At 36.7% G+C, this 17,181-nt stretch overlaps 1 protein-coding gene across 6 annotated transcripts in view; it reads right to left on the bottom strand.

The window, feature by feature from the left end:
- Window positions 1-17,181, bottom strand: part of TASP1 (taspase 1) — a 219,268-nt gene that overhangs the window by 44,369 nt on the left and 157,718 nt on the right. For 4 of the 6 annotated variants that reach the window (XR_005122133.2, XM_037494547.1, XM_037494558.2 and 1 more), the window contains one exon: window positions 3,905-4,015. Coding sequence is in view for 4 of the 6 variants with exons in the window: in XM_037494547.1 (XP_037350444.1) it covers window positions 3,905-4,015 (111 nt within the window). In the remaining 2 variants the exon portion in view is untranslated. Of the gene's footprint in view, window positions 1-3,904; window positions 4,016-17,181 lie in introns of those variants that run through there. The other 2 variants (XM_037494570.2, XR_005122135.2) reach the window with 2 other exon arrangements.

Here is a 17,181-nt window from a genome sequence, read left to right as displayed (position 1 = left end):
TTCATCAATCAGCAAACAAAGGACAAATCTTGACAGTGCCCTGTATTTGAGTCATCCCACCCTGGAAGTAGTTCATTGGAATTCTTGCAACTGATGTATTTGTCAAGAGGAGAAACTTAGTAATGAATTATTGTAAATGCCATCAAGTGGCAGTGAGATTTGATTGAAGTTGTTTTTGTGGTGTAATAGAAACACTATTATTTTCAGAAAAGAGAGTTTAAATAGGAAAAATTAAAGTGAAATACTGTTTTGATTATACTACTCTTGGTACAAACAGTTGAACAATGTATAGAACTTACTTTTTTTAATTTAGGGAATTGGTTTGTTTTATTTGGAAGCATAGGATAAAAGACTTCTCATCATTTCTGGTTACTAGATATTACTAAGCATTAAGCAATCACAAGTTTATGAAATTATGTTTTCATGAGAATTTTATAAAGCTATAAAAGAGAAATCATGGTCCAAACATGAAGCAAATTAAGTTGTGGCTGCTTTGGAGTACTGGTAGAATAGCACAGGAGACTACACTTGAACTTGCTCTTTGAAATTTTCTCCTTTTATAAGCAGAGGTTTATGATAAAACCTTTCTCCATTATTGATCGATCCAGTCTTCCAAAACTGGGATCTACAGTGAACAATATTTACAAAATCTTGATACTGTCAATGATGATTACTAAATGTAACTGTTTGAGCAACCTCTAACCAGAGTATAAAAGACAACTATAATTATAGGTTAAAATGCAAATGTAAGTAACCATGACAGTAATAGTGAGATGATAGTTTTGAGTTGAGGAAGAAAACAGAAAAAGAGTGTCTGAATTTATCTAAATTTTATAGTTGAAGGAGTGAGGGATGATTGATAGGGTTCAAATAAAGTTGATGCATCAAGAAATAATGTGTTACCCTGCTGATTCAGTAACTACAAAACAGATCCCAGTATGTACACAGCTAGCAAAGGACAAAATAAAATCAAACAAATGCCCAGCACAACTTGTGGGGAAATTAGAACAGTTTAACCCCTTAAGTTACTGCCTGAGATATTAAAAATAAAATAAAATAAAATAGTGACACCTCAAGTGGCAAAGTGGGCAGACTAAAAAAAGTAACACATGGAAACATAAGACCTCAAAAGAAGATAACATCTCATGGTGAGAACAACTCTCTCCAAAATCCAAATACAAAACGAAGACTATCTCCCTTATCAGATATGGTTCAGAACTGCTATAATAAAGAAACTCAAAGAGGTAGAAGAAAACTCAGACAAATCAAAGAAATATAAGAGAATTAGAAATGCTAATCAAAGAAACACAACAAAAGCTCAGAAATAAAATCAATGAAAAGACAGAAATTGATCTTTAAATATGAAAAATAACAAATTCAGCAGGTAAAGAGCATAATAAATGACATCAAGAATTCTAGAGAGTCAGACAAAACATACCCTGAAAGCTGATCCTATATATGGGGTATAGAGAAGGTGAGGAGGGGTGGGTAGGTGTAAAAATGGAGGAGGGGCTAACACAAAGTCATATGGTGATAGGAAACCATGGTGACAATACCTGAGGGAAGAAATCATATATTGTCCAAAAAATAACAATGTATAAAAAAAGGACTTATATTTTAAAATTTAAATAAATAAATAACTCGAGTCAGTTATGGAAGTAAAACAGATCAATGTAAGATTTAATCAGTAACCTCAAATATAGTAATGCATTAAAGAGACTGGTGGAAGAAGAGAGAGAAATGAGAGGTAACAAAAATAAGAGGCAATTTGAGAAATATCCAATACCACTATGAAAACCAAATTAGAATAATGTGTATCTCAGAAGGAAAGGGGGAGAAAGGGCAGAACAGAGACCCTATTCAAGGAATACGGAAGGATTAATGCAAATTCATGATGCAAAAAGAATACACACTAAGAAGGAAGAGTTCAAATAGATAATCCAACCTTATTACTTAATGAACTAGAAAAAAAAATGAAACCAAAGGCTAACAGAAGGAACAAAATAATAAAAGAGTATAAATAAATTAAATAGACGTAAAATAAAAAGTCAATTTAAAAGATCAATGACTCCAAAAGCTGGTTCTTTGAAAAAACAAATAAAACAGACAAACCCCTAGGTACAATCACTAAGAAAAAATGGGAGAAAACACTAATAAATAGAATCAGAAGTAAAAGAGGAGAAATTATGACAGACAACTCAGAAATTCAGAAGGTCATAAGAGACTATGAACAGCTTTATGCCAACACTTTGGAAAAGTTGAAAGAATTCGATGAATTTTTAGAAGCATACAATCTTCCAAGACAATTAGATTTCTTTCTTCCAGGAAGAAATAGAAAACCTGAACAGATCAATTACAAGAAATGAAATTGAAACAGTCATCAAAACTCTCCCAAAAAACAAAACCCATTGCCAGATGGTGTCAAGTAAGTTCTACTGAACTTTCAAAGAGGAACTAACATATATTCTTCTCAAAGTCTCCTAAAAATTGAGGAAGAGGAAATGCTTCCAAATACATTTAAGAGGTCAACAGTGCACTGTTACCAAAAACAGACAAGGGCATCACACAAAAAAGAAAACTATAGACCAATATCCCTGACAAATACACATGAGACCTCTGAGATCTGATTTGTCCCTTCCATCTTGTGAGGACACTGCAAAAATGAAGCAGCCTGTAAATCAGAAATCAGGCCCTTACAGAATGCTGAGTATGCTTATGCCCTGATCTTGGACCTCTCAACCTCCAGAACTTTGAGAAATAAATTTCTGTTGTTTATAAAGCCCCACCCCACCTTCCCAAATATAATAAAAAATAGCATATAGGGCCCCTGCTAGATTACATGGCATATTTATGCAGAATTTAAAAATGCCCCTTCTTGATGAATGGATTAGAAAATCCACTCTGGGTGAGTGGACTAGAAACGGGCACTCATGTGGGAGAAGCAGAACCCATATGTTCATTCCTTGGTAAATGGAGGATTGGTTGGATTTCATCCTTGCTTGTGTACTTGGCTAGAAACAAAACCATACGCCTGGATGGACATCTACAGATTTGCAAAATGCTCTTTTGACTCTTTCTTACCATAGTGCTATGAGTAGGTCAGGGCAGACATGCTTATTTGACAAATAAGGAAGTGGCATGAACAGTAAGAATGGTGCATGGAAGTGTTAGAGCTAATAAGTAACGAAGTCAGGAAAGTCTTCTAGGCCAGTAGCTCTTCAGAGAGTTCTGATTCCTTTCTGGGAGGGGAAATAGGAAGGAGCTTCTTTCTATGTTACTGTTAATGTGTTATAGATGATTTCAAAGATTCTGTGGACTAAAGAAAGGGATAAATAATGGTGCAACAGTCTCAATATTGGATTTTGGTAAAGGATCATGGTGCAATAGTCTCAATATTAGATCTTGGTAAAGGTCCTGTAAACCAATTTGAAAATTATAACTCAAATCACATGCTCAGAAATGAATATTACTTTTTTACATGTTTACTATGCAAAAAAGAGTAGTAGGGCCTCCCCAGTGGTGCAGCAGGTTGAGCGCAGTGCTGTGAAGCTGTCCATAGCCTCTGCAATGCGGGTTCGATTCCCAGTCGGCCAGGGAGCTATCCACATGGCATGGCAGACCTCTCCTGTCTTGCCCGCTGCTCCCCTCAGCAGTGTTTTAAGTCTTTCTGCCTGTTCTGCTCCCTGCTCTTTCTCTGGTGAATTCTCTCACCCTCCCGTGCTTCTGGCCTATACCTCCGTTCTTGTATAAATAAATCTTTGGGGAAAAAAAAGAGTAGTAGACTACAGATGACTATATATAATAGATCATCCTTGCCTTCCCATCATTTATTAACTTAAGGATATAAATCTTTCATGTCTTGAAAATATGAAAGACAAACACGTAACATACACACCCAACTTACCAAGAAGTGTCTGCTTGTTCTGGGTGGAGTCAGGCTCTGCAGAACATCTGCAAGATCGGAGAACAATCACACCTCCCAGCACTCCGTCTTCACTGGCCAAGAAAGGTGAACCTAGGCAGAAACCACTAGGGGTGATTTTTCGGTGAATTTTACTTTTTTAAGTTTCAATTTTCATTTGATTACTTGAACAAAAAATGTTGTATAAATAAGATATTGAAAGATGGCCATTTGCTGACAATCACTATTGTTCATACCTGGTATAGGATTGATAGCAAAGGAAGATGTATGCCCAAATAGGGGCCATTTGGCAAAGACAGTGTCAGATGCCGCCAAGAAGACTTGAGTGGGGGTGGAGCACGTATTACTGTGTTCAGAATAGAATTGGAAACACTACCAGATTAAAGGACCAAAACACAAATACAGGAAAAAATGCTCAGCAACTCCCTTTGATCAGCTCTTAGGGATCACTTACCAGGCTCTCACTGCTGTAAGGGCCATGCCACCAAAAGCTTTGATTTACAACCTTAAATTCAATTTTAAACAATAAGCCACAAACTTTATTACAAACATTTAAAAATGCTCCTGATGGTTTACACAAATAAGGATGAAACTGTATTTCTCAGGGTCTGGTGGTTAGAAACAACCAGGCCTCTTTGAAATCTCACACACTGAGCTATTGTGAGCATTTCAAGAACACTACAGTCTAAAACCCCTCATTTTTCCTCCCCAAGGACATCTTCTTCAAACATCTGGCATAGCAAGGAAGCACGTGGAAAACAAATGCAAAATTAACCCAAGCACTATCAAAGAAAGTACTAAAATAAAAACCAAGCAAATTGGATTTGGGGGGAGCTTCTGGTTAAACTTAGTAGATTAAACACATACATTTATCTCCACTGCTTCCCAAAATCCCAGAAAACTGAGGGAAGTAGTTGCTCATCAAGAGATCTGTGAAAGATGAAACCTGTTTCCACAGGGTGGTGGTATGGAGTGGGGGCGGGTGTGGAGGTTTGGAGTCACCTATAAGAAGCCACCCAGGTTTGTCATAAAACCCAAAGGGTCAGAAGTTGACGGCTTCAAGTTCCTTCTAAGGCAGGCATGCAAGGTGGGACTAAAATGAAGATGGTTGAAAGTATCCTGCATATCCTCTAGACCTATCCAGTTCACAACTACAAGCTAAGAATATTTACTTTACATTTTACAGGGTTATTTTCAAAAAAAGGAAGAGAAAAATAAGTATCTGTGATAAGGACCATGATGTAGCCCCCAAATCTAAAATCGTTACTTGCTGTTCCTTTAAAGCAAGTTTGTCAACACTTGATCTACAGCTCCAGCTTTCAATCTCCTCCTCAACTCTTTAGAAGCCAGAATATTCACTGTCTAGAGAGGCTGAAACAGAAAACTTGAGACTTGGAGGTATCAAATTAGCCCAGTACAGGAGAGCATCTCCTTACTGAAATCAGGGAGCTGAAGTCAAAGTCTTTATGCTAACTGGTGAAGTACCCAACTCCCTTCACCTAGAGGCTCACAGCTTATCAAAAAGCCAGACTGATATCTTCTAGGAAGAAATTAGATAATTCCTTTTGAGCCACTCAATCAGCTTAATCAGCACAAGAATAAGGACCTACTTGAGAGATTGTCAAACTATTGCTTGTCCTTGCCTTCTAGTACAGGCTTCAGATGCCAAGAATGACTGATACACAGATTTTTTTTTCAGTTCAGCTTCTTGGTACATAACTATTAAAGAGTACAGACAACCTAGGTTCATTAGATGTTTCAGGCAGGCCTTTAGGAAAGACACAGAACAAAACAAGCAAAACAATAAACACAGGAAAACTTAGGCATTGAGTAGAGGAAACATTAACGACAACAAAAATGTTATAAGGACAAAGATAAAATATAAGAAAAAAATCAGAACAGACCAGAAGGTCCAATATCCGAATAATAGTAATCACACAAAGAAATAAGATTTCAAAGAAAATAAGTTAAAAACATTTCCAAGAATTGAAGGATGAGTGTTCAAACTCAAAAAAGGCTTATCAACCTCCCAGCACAATTCATGAAAAAATAAAAAAAAGAGTACCATGGAGATATATCATGGTGAAATATCAAAATAATAAAGACAGTGAGAAAGGCATAAAAATTTCCCAGTGGGAAAAAAAAGATCACGTGAAAAACAAGGCAACATAGTAACATCAGATTTCTCAACATAACACTGAAAATTATGATGTTAAGAGGCACTCTCTTCAAAATGCTGAGGGAAAATTATTTCTAACTTAGAATTCTATATCTGGCTAAAATGTCAATCAAGTATGAATGTTAGAATAATGCTCTACAAAATCTCAAAAATTTACCCTTTAGTCACTACTTCTCAGAAAGCTGGTAGGAAAATCTTGGCAAAATATGGGGTTGGGGGGAAGATCTGGAAACAGGATACAAAACAAAAGAAAATACAGGATTCCTGGATGATACAAGGCAACACAGGAAGCTCAGAGGGTCAACAGTACAAATTGGAGCAGGAAGTCAGAAGAATCTGGAAAGGAAAAAAAAAAAAGAATCTGGAAAGGTATTTCCAAGGGCAAAAAAAAAAAAAAAATTAAACTTAGAGAATATATGTTGAATTTGGAAATATTAAGAGGAAATGTTCAGATTTTGAAGTAAGCTTGAGAACGAAAGAAGATATTGGTACAAAAAAACCCTAAAAAACAATGAAGTAGACATTCACTACAGAAAAATTAAGAATTTGTGTAAGAAAGGAAATAGAATCACAATATAGCTCAGATGTCAAAAGAGGGAGTGAAAGATGAAAACTCACAAAGATCACGAGCTAAAAAAGAGAGATGTAATGCATTAACAAGGAAGATATATGTAGTTTGGGATTGGAAGTAAAAGGAAATTAAATCCTCACATTCCCCAGTGTGAAAATGAAAATATCTAAATTTGATATCAAATAATATCTGAAGTTGGAAAATCAGGAAATAGTAGAAGATGCATATTCTGTTGAATCATACATGTAAGTTCTAGAGGAAGTAGCTAAGAGAGCAAAAAGAGAGAGAGTTAAAAGTAATGGTCTCACTCATAGCAGGAATTTAGAAAACCTAAATAAGAGACCAGGAAAAAGAATACTTAATACAAAGTAAAAATCAAAATCAACAAGCAACTATAAACCAGAGACACACTACTGGGAGCGGCGGCGGGGGGGGGGGGGGGGTAGGGAGGTGGCAGGGAGGGGCAGGGAGAGAAAGGACTAGTGTCAAAATAAGGGGGGGGTGCAATTGTATGGGGAATATAACCAAAATGAAAATGCATACATAGTGCAAAATGTATGTATGTAAATGAAAAATGATGTAAAAATCATATAAAATAAAATATTAAAAAAAAAAGTAATAGCCTTAAGAGGAAACTGAGGGTGGGTGGGACAGAAAATTACTCATTTTCATTATAAGCCTGGGGTATATTTTTTCATCTTTTTAAGCCACACGAATGCATTGCTTTGCAAAGAAAAACAATATAAATTGAAACTGTGGAGCTACTTTTTTAATCCTTAGCTTTATATCGAAGGGAGAAGAAAACGTGGAATTCACAGTCATTGAGTACCCCACGTTGGGTAGCATTTTATTATCATTGGGCTTTGTTATCATGAGGCTTGGAGAGGTACAATGACTTGCCATTACCATGTTACAGCTGAATAGGGAATGTTACTTTCTCCCTTCATCTGAGTCCATGGTGCTTTATTGCTTTGTTATAATGACTCTCAAGGAATGAGAAACTAGATAAACCCACCTTTCAACCACTGCTGCATACCTCACCCCACCAGCTCTCACACTAAGCACCTGTAAAATCATTCCTTTCCACATTAAATCTGGAACTTCTCCTGGATTTCTTATAACTAATCCAAGCTCAAAACCTTCCACCTCTTTCCTATCCAAAGATTCAACACTTCAAATCATGCCAAATTCTGTACATTATAACTATCTTTGCACTTGTCAGCCATCACTCCCTTTATTTCTACTGACAAGACCGTCAATATACTTTCATTTTACTGGAAACACTACAGTAAATTTCAAAGCTCTAATCACTAAAATCTCCTAATTCAATAAATATCTACTATGCACTGGATTCTTTTATGCACTAGCAGTGAATAAAATGAAGATTAAAAAAAAAAGCTCACAAATCAGTAAGTAAATCCAGCCACACAGTAGTAAGTGCTGTCTAGAAAATAAAGCCTGGTAAATGGAGGGCATGATTGGCATGAAGACTTCTTAATTATATCAAGGACTTGAGAAGGCATCTTTTGGTAAGTAGTTAGACATGTAAAGTTCTAGGGAAAGAACATTCTAGGGAGATGATGCAGACATCCTAAGTTGAGAAGGAGGTTGGGTGTTCAGAAAATAAAAAGGTTAGAATGTGGCAAGAGCAAAGTGAGAGAGAGGAAAGAGTTCAGAAAGCAGCAACCAGGCCATGTAGGGTTACAGAAGGTGTTGTGAATATAGCAAGGAGTTTGGAATTTCAAATGTGAGGAAAAGACAATGGAGAGTTTTAACCAGGACAATGACAGATTTTTATTTGTACTTGTAAAAGACTACTCTGCAGTACAGAATGGGTTGTTAGGGCAACGGTGGAAGTTAACCACTAAGGTATCTGCTGTGGCTGTACAGTTGAGAGGAGACAGTGGCTTAAGAGAGCCTAGTGGCAATGGAGACTCAGCAGATATTTAAACTGGGATATATTCTGCAAGTAGAATTAGAAGGGTAGTTTGTAAATTAGATATGAGAGCATGGAAATAGAGACATCAAAGTTTTACTCTAGTACAAAATATACACCCAGCTATATGATCACATTATTAAACCATTCAAAAACCTTCAGTGGTTCCCAATTGCCCATAAAATTATGTCAAACCATCTTAGTGTGGTCCAGCTCTCTCTTTCCAACCAATTTCCCTATTTATTTTTACACATCATATCCTCCAGCCAAAGTGAACTTCTTTATTAAGATTTATTTATTTCTGCATACAAGAGCAGAGGTACAGGCCAGAGATGCAGGGGGAAAGGACTCGCCAGAGACAGAGTGGGGAACAGAACAGGCAGACTGACAGAAGTACACTGCTGAGGGGAGCAGCGGGCGAGACAGGAGAGGTCTGCCTCTCCATGTGGGTTGTTCCCTGGCCGACCAGGGATCGAACTCATGCTGCAGAGGCTGTGGATTGCTTCATAGTGTGGTGCTTATTAACCCCTTGCACCACCAGGGAGGCTCCAAAGTGAACTTCTTATACCCCATTTCCCTGAGATTTCCCCAGGGGTCATTGCTGTGAACTGTCTACCTGTCTTCCTTTCCCTCCACAAATGGAATTATTTCTTCAGCTATTTTCTTCCTTTCTTTTTATACAGATACAAGATCTCTGGGGTGGGGATATTTGACACACCTTGAAGTCCTGTTAATAACTCACAAAGCATTCCCACTTAATCATTGGCTTCCTCCATGCCCAACCTCTAAACACCCAACTTCCTGCTGCATTATGTGAGTGCTCTGAAAGAAGGTGTGGCCCCCAGGGCACCACGGAAGCTTTTTATCAGGGTGCATCCTCCTTGGTATGATTCATTTCAGTTATTTAATGAAACGATGATTAAATTATATTTGAAGATTCTAAATATCTCATGGCAAGTACTAGGTTTCACATCACTATGATATAAAAATAATACTGACTCAGACCCTGTTTTGAATCTCAGGTGGCAACTGTATTTTTAAGCAAAAGACACATACACACACACACAGAGACATTTTAATTCATGCTTCAGTTTCTTCAATTATAAATCATAGATATTAAAAGACATCTTTCTGAGTTGCTGTGAAGATTGAATTTATATACATGACCTTCCAGGTGCTATTAAACATTTGAGGTAGTAATATTGATTTAGGAAGACTTTAGCATTTTGCTGGTTCTCAAAGATTATCATGCTGAATAGGATTTACTGTACATACCTTGTTAACCACCTACAACTGTTGGAACCAGTGCTTAGTAATTTGATGGTGTTGGTGATACAGTATCAAATTTACAAGTTATGTTAAACAATCTCTGCATAAAAAGAAACACTATTTCTTAGTCTTCCCACGTAAGAAAAAAAAATTACATGGTATATGTTAGGCGCAGGGCTAGGTGCTTTTTTTTTTAATAATAATTTATTTATATATATTTTACATCATTGTTTATTTTTTTGTACAATGTTTGCTTTCTTTTCTCAGGTGTAGTCCCCATAGAATTCCCACTACCAATACACCTGTGCACCATCACAGGTGAAAAATTAGAATAGTCCCTTGTGCTCTTCCCATTCTTGTTTTGACCCCTTTTCCTTCCCCTCCCCTGCAGAATATCTGATTTACAGTTGGCAGGGCTAGGTGCTTTTTATACACATTTAGGGAATTGGAAGTACATATAAATAAATTAGGACAAACTAAAGTTCCATTAAAATATATGCAAGTATTTTCATAAAGTAAGCAAAGATTTATAAATAATATTAAGTTCATTTACCATAATAAAATGTTTTAAGTAACTTCTTTTTTAAATATCCAAGTCTGTCACTGCTATGAATGAAATTATACACATGGTAAGAGAATGAAATTATATACATGACAAGAGACACATTCAATGTGATCAAATGTGTGTAATTTGTACATTCCTTTAGATTGTAAATGTGAATTCCGAATAAATAAAATACCTACTTACTGTATTTGTGTTGTAATCTTTAAGGATAGAAAATTTAAAGCAATTTGGTAATAGAATCACTGTAAGTATTCAAGTATAAAATTCAAGGAATATATTAATTCATATTCTTTTGATTGCTAGTGCCAGAATCTCAATTAGAATGGCCTTAAGTACAAGTGAGGCCTTGCTGGCTCATGAAATTCAAGAGAAAAAGAACAGACTTTTGAAGATGAAACAATGAGGTGAGTTTCAGAAACAGTTGGACACAGCTTCCTCTCTATGGATGATAATGGCCATCAATAGCTCCGGAACTCTGTAACTGACAACTTTTACCACAGACAGACTTCTATCAGTTTTAACATTTTGAGGAGCCATGAATCTGATTTAACAAGATAGTCAGGGGTTAAGCTTAAAACAACTGACTGTGACCAAGAATTCAGTGAAGTGGGATCACAGACAGAAAAATGCACAGATGTCCACAAAACACAAATGAATACAAAACTGGGTTACTGAATAAGGGAATTAGGGTTACAGACTTGGTAAGTTCTAGTTGAACTTGGTCAAATCACTATACCTCTCTGAACCTTGCTTCTTCCCTCACCTTAAAAATTAGAAGAATTGGGCCTCCCCGGTGGTGCAGCAGTTGAGCTCTGGGTTGCAAAGCTGCCCGCAGCCTCTGCAGCGGCGGTTCAATCCCCGGCTGCTCCCCGGCCATGGGAGGAGGGTCCCACATGGCGCACAGACCTCTCCTGCCACCCGCTGCTCCCCTCAGCAGTGTACTTCGGTCCTTCTGCCTGCTCTGCTCCTCACTCTGGCTCTGGTGAATTCTCTCACCCTCCCGCACTTCTGACTGTACCCAGTGCTTGTATAAATAAATAATAAATCTTTTAAAAAAAAAAAAAGATGAAAAAAAAAAAATTAGAAGAATTGATAGAGCTTCCATATGATCCAGCAAATCCACTCCTAGGTATTTACCCAAATAACACAGAAACAATTCAAAAGGGCGCCTGAACCCCTATGTTTATAGCAGCACTATTTGCAATAGCTAAGTTATGGAAAGAACCCAAATGCCCAAAAATAGATGACTGGATCAAGAAGATGTGGTACGCATACACAATGGAATATTACTCAGCAAGCAAAAAGATAAACACATGCAGTTTGCAGTAACATGAATGGAGCTAGTAGGGATCATGCTCAGCGAAATAAGTCAGAAAGAAAAAGAAAAATACCAGATGGTCTCACTCATAGCAGGAATTTAGAAAACCTAAATAAGGGACCAGGAAAAAGACTAACACAAAGTAAAAATCAAAATCAACAAGCAACTATAAACCAGAGACACACTATGGGGGGGTGGGGAGGAAGGATTAGGGTCAAAATAAGGGGGGTGCAATTGTATGGGGAATATAACCAAAATGAAAATGCATGCATTGTGCAAAAATGAAAAATGATGTAAGAATTACATAAAATAAAATATAAAAAAATTAGAAGAATTGGGTAATAATTCCTGATTGGCTCTACCAATTCTAACAGGCATAATCCTAGTAGCATTTTCAGCTTAAAGATTCATGTCTACCCAGAAGCAGCAACCAGTCATTGCCTGCTGTTAGCAAGTAAACATTGTGGCTTCTTATGTAAAACCTGATAGGTACTTCCTCCCCAGTATGTGAAGACTTATTAAGAGAATAAATAATTCTGTAGCTAGAAGGTAGTCACTAGTGTTCTGTGTTCCCATTACATTTGAGAAAGAACCACTGTCTTTAAATATTATTAGGCTTGCTTGTTAAGGACTGGTCTGAGCCTAGTTTATCAATAAAACAAATACTGTTTCATTTCTAAAAAAAAAAAAAAATTAAAAAAAATAAATTTGCTTTCTTCTTTTTAACATATATATTGTCAAATCATTTGACTGCCATTTTCTCTTAGAGGAACTATCCACATAACTAAGAAAAAGAAATATACTATCACAGAGAGTCTGGAGATTAAGTGAAAAAAAATAGGGAATTATGAGTATGCGCTAATGAAAAATTCCCTAACATACCTCTTTTGCTGCATTAATGAAGTACCAGTATATTCTGCCTTTGAAGAGAAGCCCGTAAGATTGTCTCCATCATCATATAAGATATATATTAACTTTGCTGCAATTTATCACTTCTCATTTCCAAAAAATCCCAATGGAATGGTTATCACAACATTCATTTGATGATGAGAAACCAAAAGAACCTGAGACACAGGAAGACAAATGACAGAAAACTAAGAGGAAGTGAGGAGTGACGCACTAAATCAGTGACTCAGATACTCTTACAACAAACCTTGAGAACTACTCCTACTCCTCAACAACTCATGCCTATCACAGCTCATGGATGTTATTTATCATTATCATTATGAGCAGTTTTCTGGTGATATGCATAGTTTTAAAAACCATAATTTCATTCTTTTAAAAAAATTCCATCATTTAAAATTTTATTAATTTTTATTGAGGATATTAGTTTGCAACACTGTATATGATTAAGACATAGAGATTCAGGGCCTCCCCTGGTGGTGCAGTGGTTGATCACTGGGCTGTGAAGCTGCCTGCAGCCTCTGCAGCACCAGTTTAATCCCTGGCTGCTGGCAAGGGTCCCACATGGTGCGACAGACTTCTGCAGCACTCGCTGCTCCCCATAGCAGTGTGTTTCATCAGTTTGCCTGTTCTGTTCCCTGCTCTGGCTCTGGTGAATTCTCTCACCCTCCTGCACTTCTGACAGTACCCAGTGCTTGTATAAATAAATAAATCTTTAAAAAAAAAAGACAGATTCATAACTCTTAAGATGTATGTTACCACACCATGCCCAACCCCTTAATATCCCCATTTGATAGCCTCAAATTTATAGTCAGTTTTCTATGATTTGTTTGGTTTAGCTGTGTGTGTTCCTTTGTTTTGTTTGTTTATATTCCACATGTGTGATTCATCCGATTCTATCTCCTTCTGACTTATGTTGATAACAAAATCCCCCACAGTAGTTTCATTCATGTTGTCAGAAATGGCAAGATCTCAATTTTTTTTATAGCTGAGTAATGTTGCATTCGGTATATATACCACATATTCTTAATTCACTCATCTGTCACTGGACACTTAGCTATTGAAAATAGAGCTGCAATGGGCCTCCCCGATGGTGCAGCGGTTGAGCGCTGGGTTGTGAAGCTCCCCGCAGCCTCTGCGGCGCCGGTTCGATCCCCAGCTGCTCCCCTGCCTCCGGAGGAGGGTCCAACATGGCGCGCAGACCTCTCCTGCCGCCCGCTGCTCCCCTCAGCAGTGTACTTCAGTCCTTCTGCCTGCTCTGCTCCCTGCTCTGGCTCTGGTGAATTCTCTCACCCTCCCGTGCTTCTGACTGTACCCAGTGCATGTATAAACAAATAAACAAATAAATAAATAAAATACGTGCCTCTTAAAAAAAAAAAAGAAAAAGAAAATAGAGCTGCAATGAACATCAGAGTGCATATATGGCTTCAAAATTAGTGTTTTTGCATTATTTGGGTATATACCTAGGGATGAAATTGCTGGATCTTATGTAGATCTATTTTTAATACTTTGAGAAAACTCCATAGGTGCTGTACTAGTCTACATTCCCACCAACAAGTTTTCCATTTGTCCAACTATCACCAGCACTTTTCTAGTCTTTTAGATATGGGCCATTCTTAGAGGTGGGAGGTGGTTTTAATTTGCATTTTTCTGATAAGTTACAATGAACATTGTTTCATGTGCCTGTTGGATATCTGTATGTCTTCTTTGGAAAAGGGTCTCTTTACCACTTCTGCCCATTTTTTGACTGGGTTGTTTTTGTAGTAGAGTTTGAAGTCCGGGGGTATAATACCACCATTCCTTTTTCATCAGGATTGCTTTGGCATTGTGGGTTCTTTTGTAATTTCATATTAATTTCACTAATGTCTGCTCTACTTTGATAAAGAATGCCACTGAAATTTTGATAGAAATTGCCTGAATCTGTATATTGCTTTGGGTAAGATGGCCATTTTACAATGTTAATTCTTCCAATCCATGAGCAGAGTATATCCTTCAATTTCTTTGTCTTTTATTTTTTTCAATAATGTCTTAATGTTTTCATCATACAGGTTTTTAAAAATCCTTTGTTAAGTTTATTGTTAGGCATTTAATTTTTTAATGTGAGTGTAAATAGGGCTGTTGATTTATATTTCACTGATTGCATATACAAATAGTTTTGTATAATGATTTTGTAGCATGCCACTTTACTGCACTGATTTATTATTTTTAAGAGTTTTTTAATGGATTCTTTAGGATATTCTATATAAATTATCAAATTAAATTTGCTGCCTGCAAATAATGTTAGTTCTACTTCTTTCCCAATTTGGATTCTTTTTATACATTTCTCTTGCCTAATTGCTCTAGCTAGGACTTTCACCCTATACTAAATAGCAGTGTTGAAAGTGAATATATTTTGTACTTTCAGGTTTTCACCATAAAGTTTGATGTTATGTGCAGGATTCCCATATAGTATGGCCTTCATTATGCTTTAGGGTCATTTCGTCTATCTCCACTTAAGAGGCCTTTTTATCATAAATTGAATCCTGTCATATGCTTTTTCTGTCTATTCACAGGATATGATTTTTGTTACCTTTATTGATGTAGTGAATTATCATACATCATTGATTTGCAGACGCTGAAATGCAGACGTTGCACGTGCACATATCCCTGGAATAAATCACAATTGGTCATTGCGTAGAATCCTTGTAATGCATTTTCAAATTCAGTTTACTCAGATTTTGTTGAAGGTCTTTGCATTTTTATTCACCAGGCATACTGGTTTATAGTTTTCCTTTTGTGTGTGATGTCCTTCTCTGCTTTTATAATCAAGACTTTGTTGGCCTCATAAAATGTGTTTGGAATCATTCCCTTTGCTTCAATTTTTTGGAGGATATTGAGACGTATACCTATTAGTTATCTTTGATGGTTGGGTACAACTTACTAGTGAAGCCATTTGGTCCTGAGCTTTTTTGGTTTTTGGGACACTTTTGATTATGGTTCATATTTCCTTGCATGTACTTGGTCTGTTCACATTTTCTATTTCTTCCTGATTCAGTCTTGGAAGGTTGTAATGCTTCTAAAAATGTGATCACTCCTTCGAAATTATACAACTGTCCCAACCCGCGGGATTCGTAGGCACGAAAAGAGAAGGGCTGAGGATGAAATGAGGGGCTTGAGACAACTTGACGCTAGTGCATGTTTCTTTATTTTTCCTTTTCCTTCTCTTCCTTTTCCATGTCTTTCTTTTCCATGTCTTTCTTAATTTCCTGGCCTTCTTTCTGCTCCTCTCGCATCACTCTCCTCTCTCGTGGTTCTCCTCTTAAATCTCTTTTCTTCTCTCTCTCTCTCCCGCATTCTCCTCTTATATCCTGGTAGCTCCTCCCCCCATACCTCCCAGTCTCATGTGATTTACAGGAAAAACCTGTGGTTCTCCGAAATCGAAATGGTAAAGCAAAACTTAACTCATGGCACGCATACGCAACGCGGCGCATGCTCCGGACGGCTCCGGACATACAACATATGGGCATAAAGATGTTTATAGTATTCTTTCAGGATCCTCTATTTCTGCTATCTATAATAACTTCTCTTTTGTTTCCTGATTCTAAGTATTAGTTTTCTCCCTTTTTTCTTTGTGAGCCAACCTAGAAGTTTGTCTATTTTTATTTTTTAAGGAATCTTTTGATTTCATTGATTTCAAAGACACTTTTTGAAGTGTCTTTTGATTTCTATTCCATTTATATCTACTCTAACATTTATTATTCCCTTCCTCCAAGTGGATTTTTCTTTCATTTGTCATTCTTCTAGTTTCTTAAGGTATAAGATTACATTATGTATTTTTATGTAGGCCAATATTTTTGTATAGTTCCCACCTACTACTTTTGCTGTGGCCCATAGGGTTCAATAGCTCATTCTTCACTTTCACTTCCAGGTATTTTTTAAACATCTCCTTTGATTTCCTCGTTAACCCAATAGTCATACAGCAGCAGTTTTTCACTCTTCACATAAGATTTTTTCCTGCTTCTTTTTGTGGTTGATTTCTAGTTTGATATCATTGTGGTTAGAGGTGTTTTATGATTTCAGTCTCCATGGATTTATTTTGTTTTGTGATTTAACATGAGATCTACTCTCAAACATGTTCCATGTGCACTTGAGATGCAATTGTAGTCAGCTTTTTAAGATGCAGTGCCCTATGGAAGTCTATTAAACCTATCTGGTCTAATTTTTCATTTAAGGTTACTGTTTCTGTGTTGATTTTCTGTCTTTTCAATCTGTCCATTTATGTAAGTGAAGTGTTTAAGTCCCTTAGTACTTACTGTGTTGCTATTAATGATTGCTTTTAGGTTTGTAAGTAGTCACTTTGTATATTTTGGTTTCATTTGGTAAAAAATTATTAATAAGATTATGTCTTCTTGATGGATTGATACCTTAATCATTACATATTATCCATCCCTTTCCCATTACCTTTTTTAGCTGAAAGTCTATTTTATCTGCTATAAGTATAGCTGCTTCTGCATTTTTCATTGTCCCATTTGCTTGTGG

This window comes from Talpa occidentalis, unplaced genomic scaffold (assembly GCF_014898055.3).
Source record: "Talpa occidentalis isolate TD23 unplaced genomic scaffold, MPIMG_talOcc4v2.1 talOcc4.10, whole genome shotgun sequence".
In the NCBI taxonomy this organism is placed as follows: Eukaryota; Metazoa; Chordata; class Mammalia; order Eulipotyphla; family Talpidae; genus Talpa; species Talpa occidentalis.
This window is presented reverse-complemented; position numbering and strand designations above follow the sequence as displayed.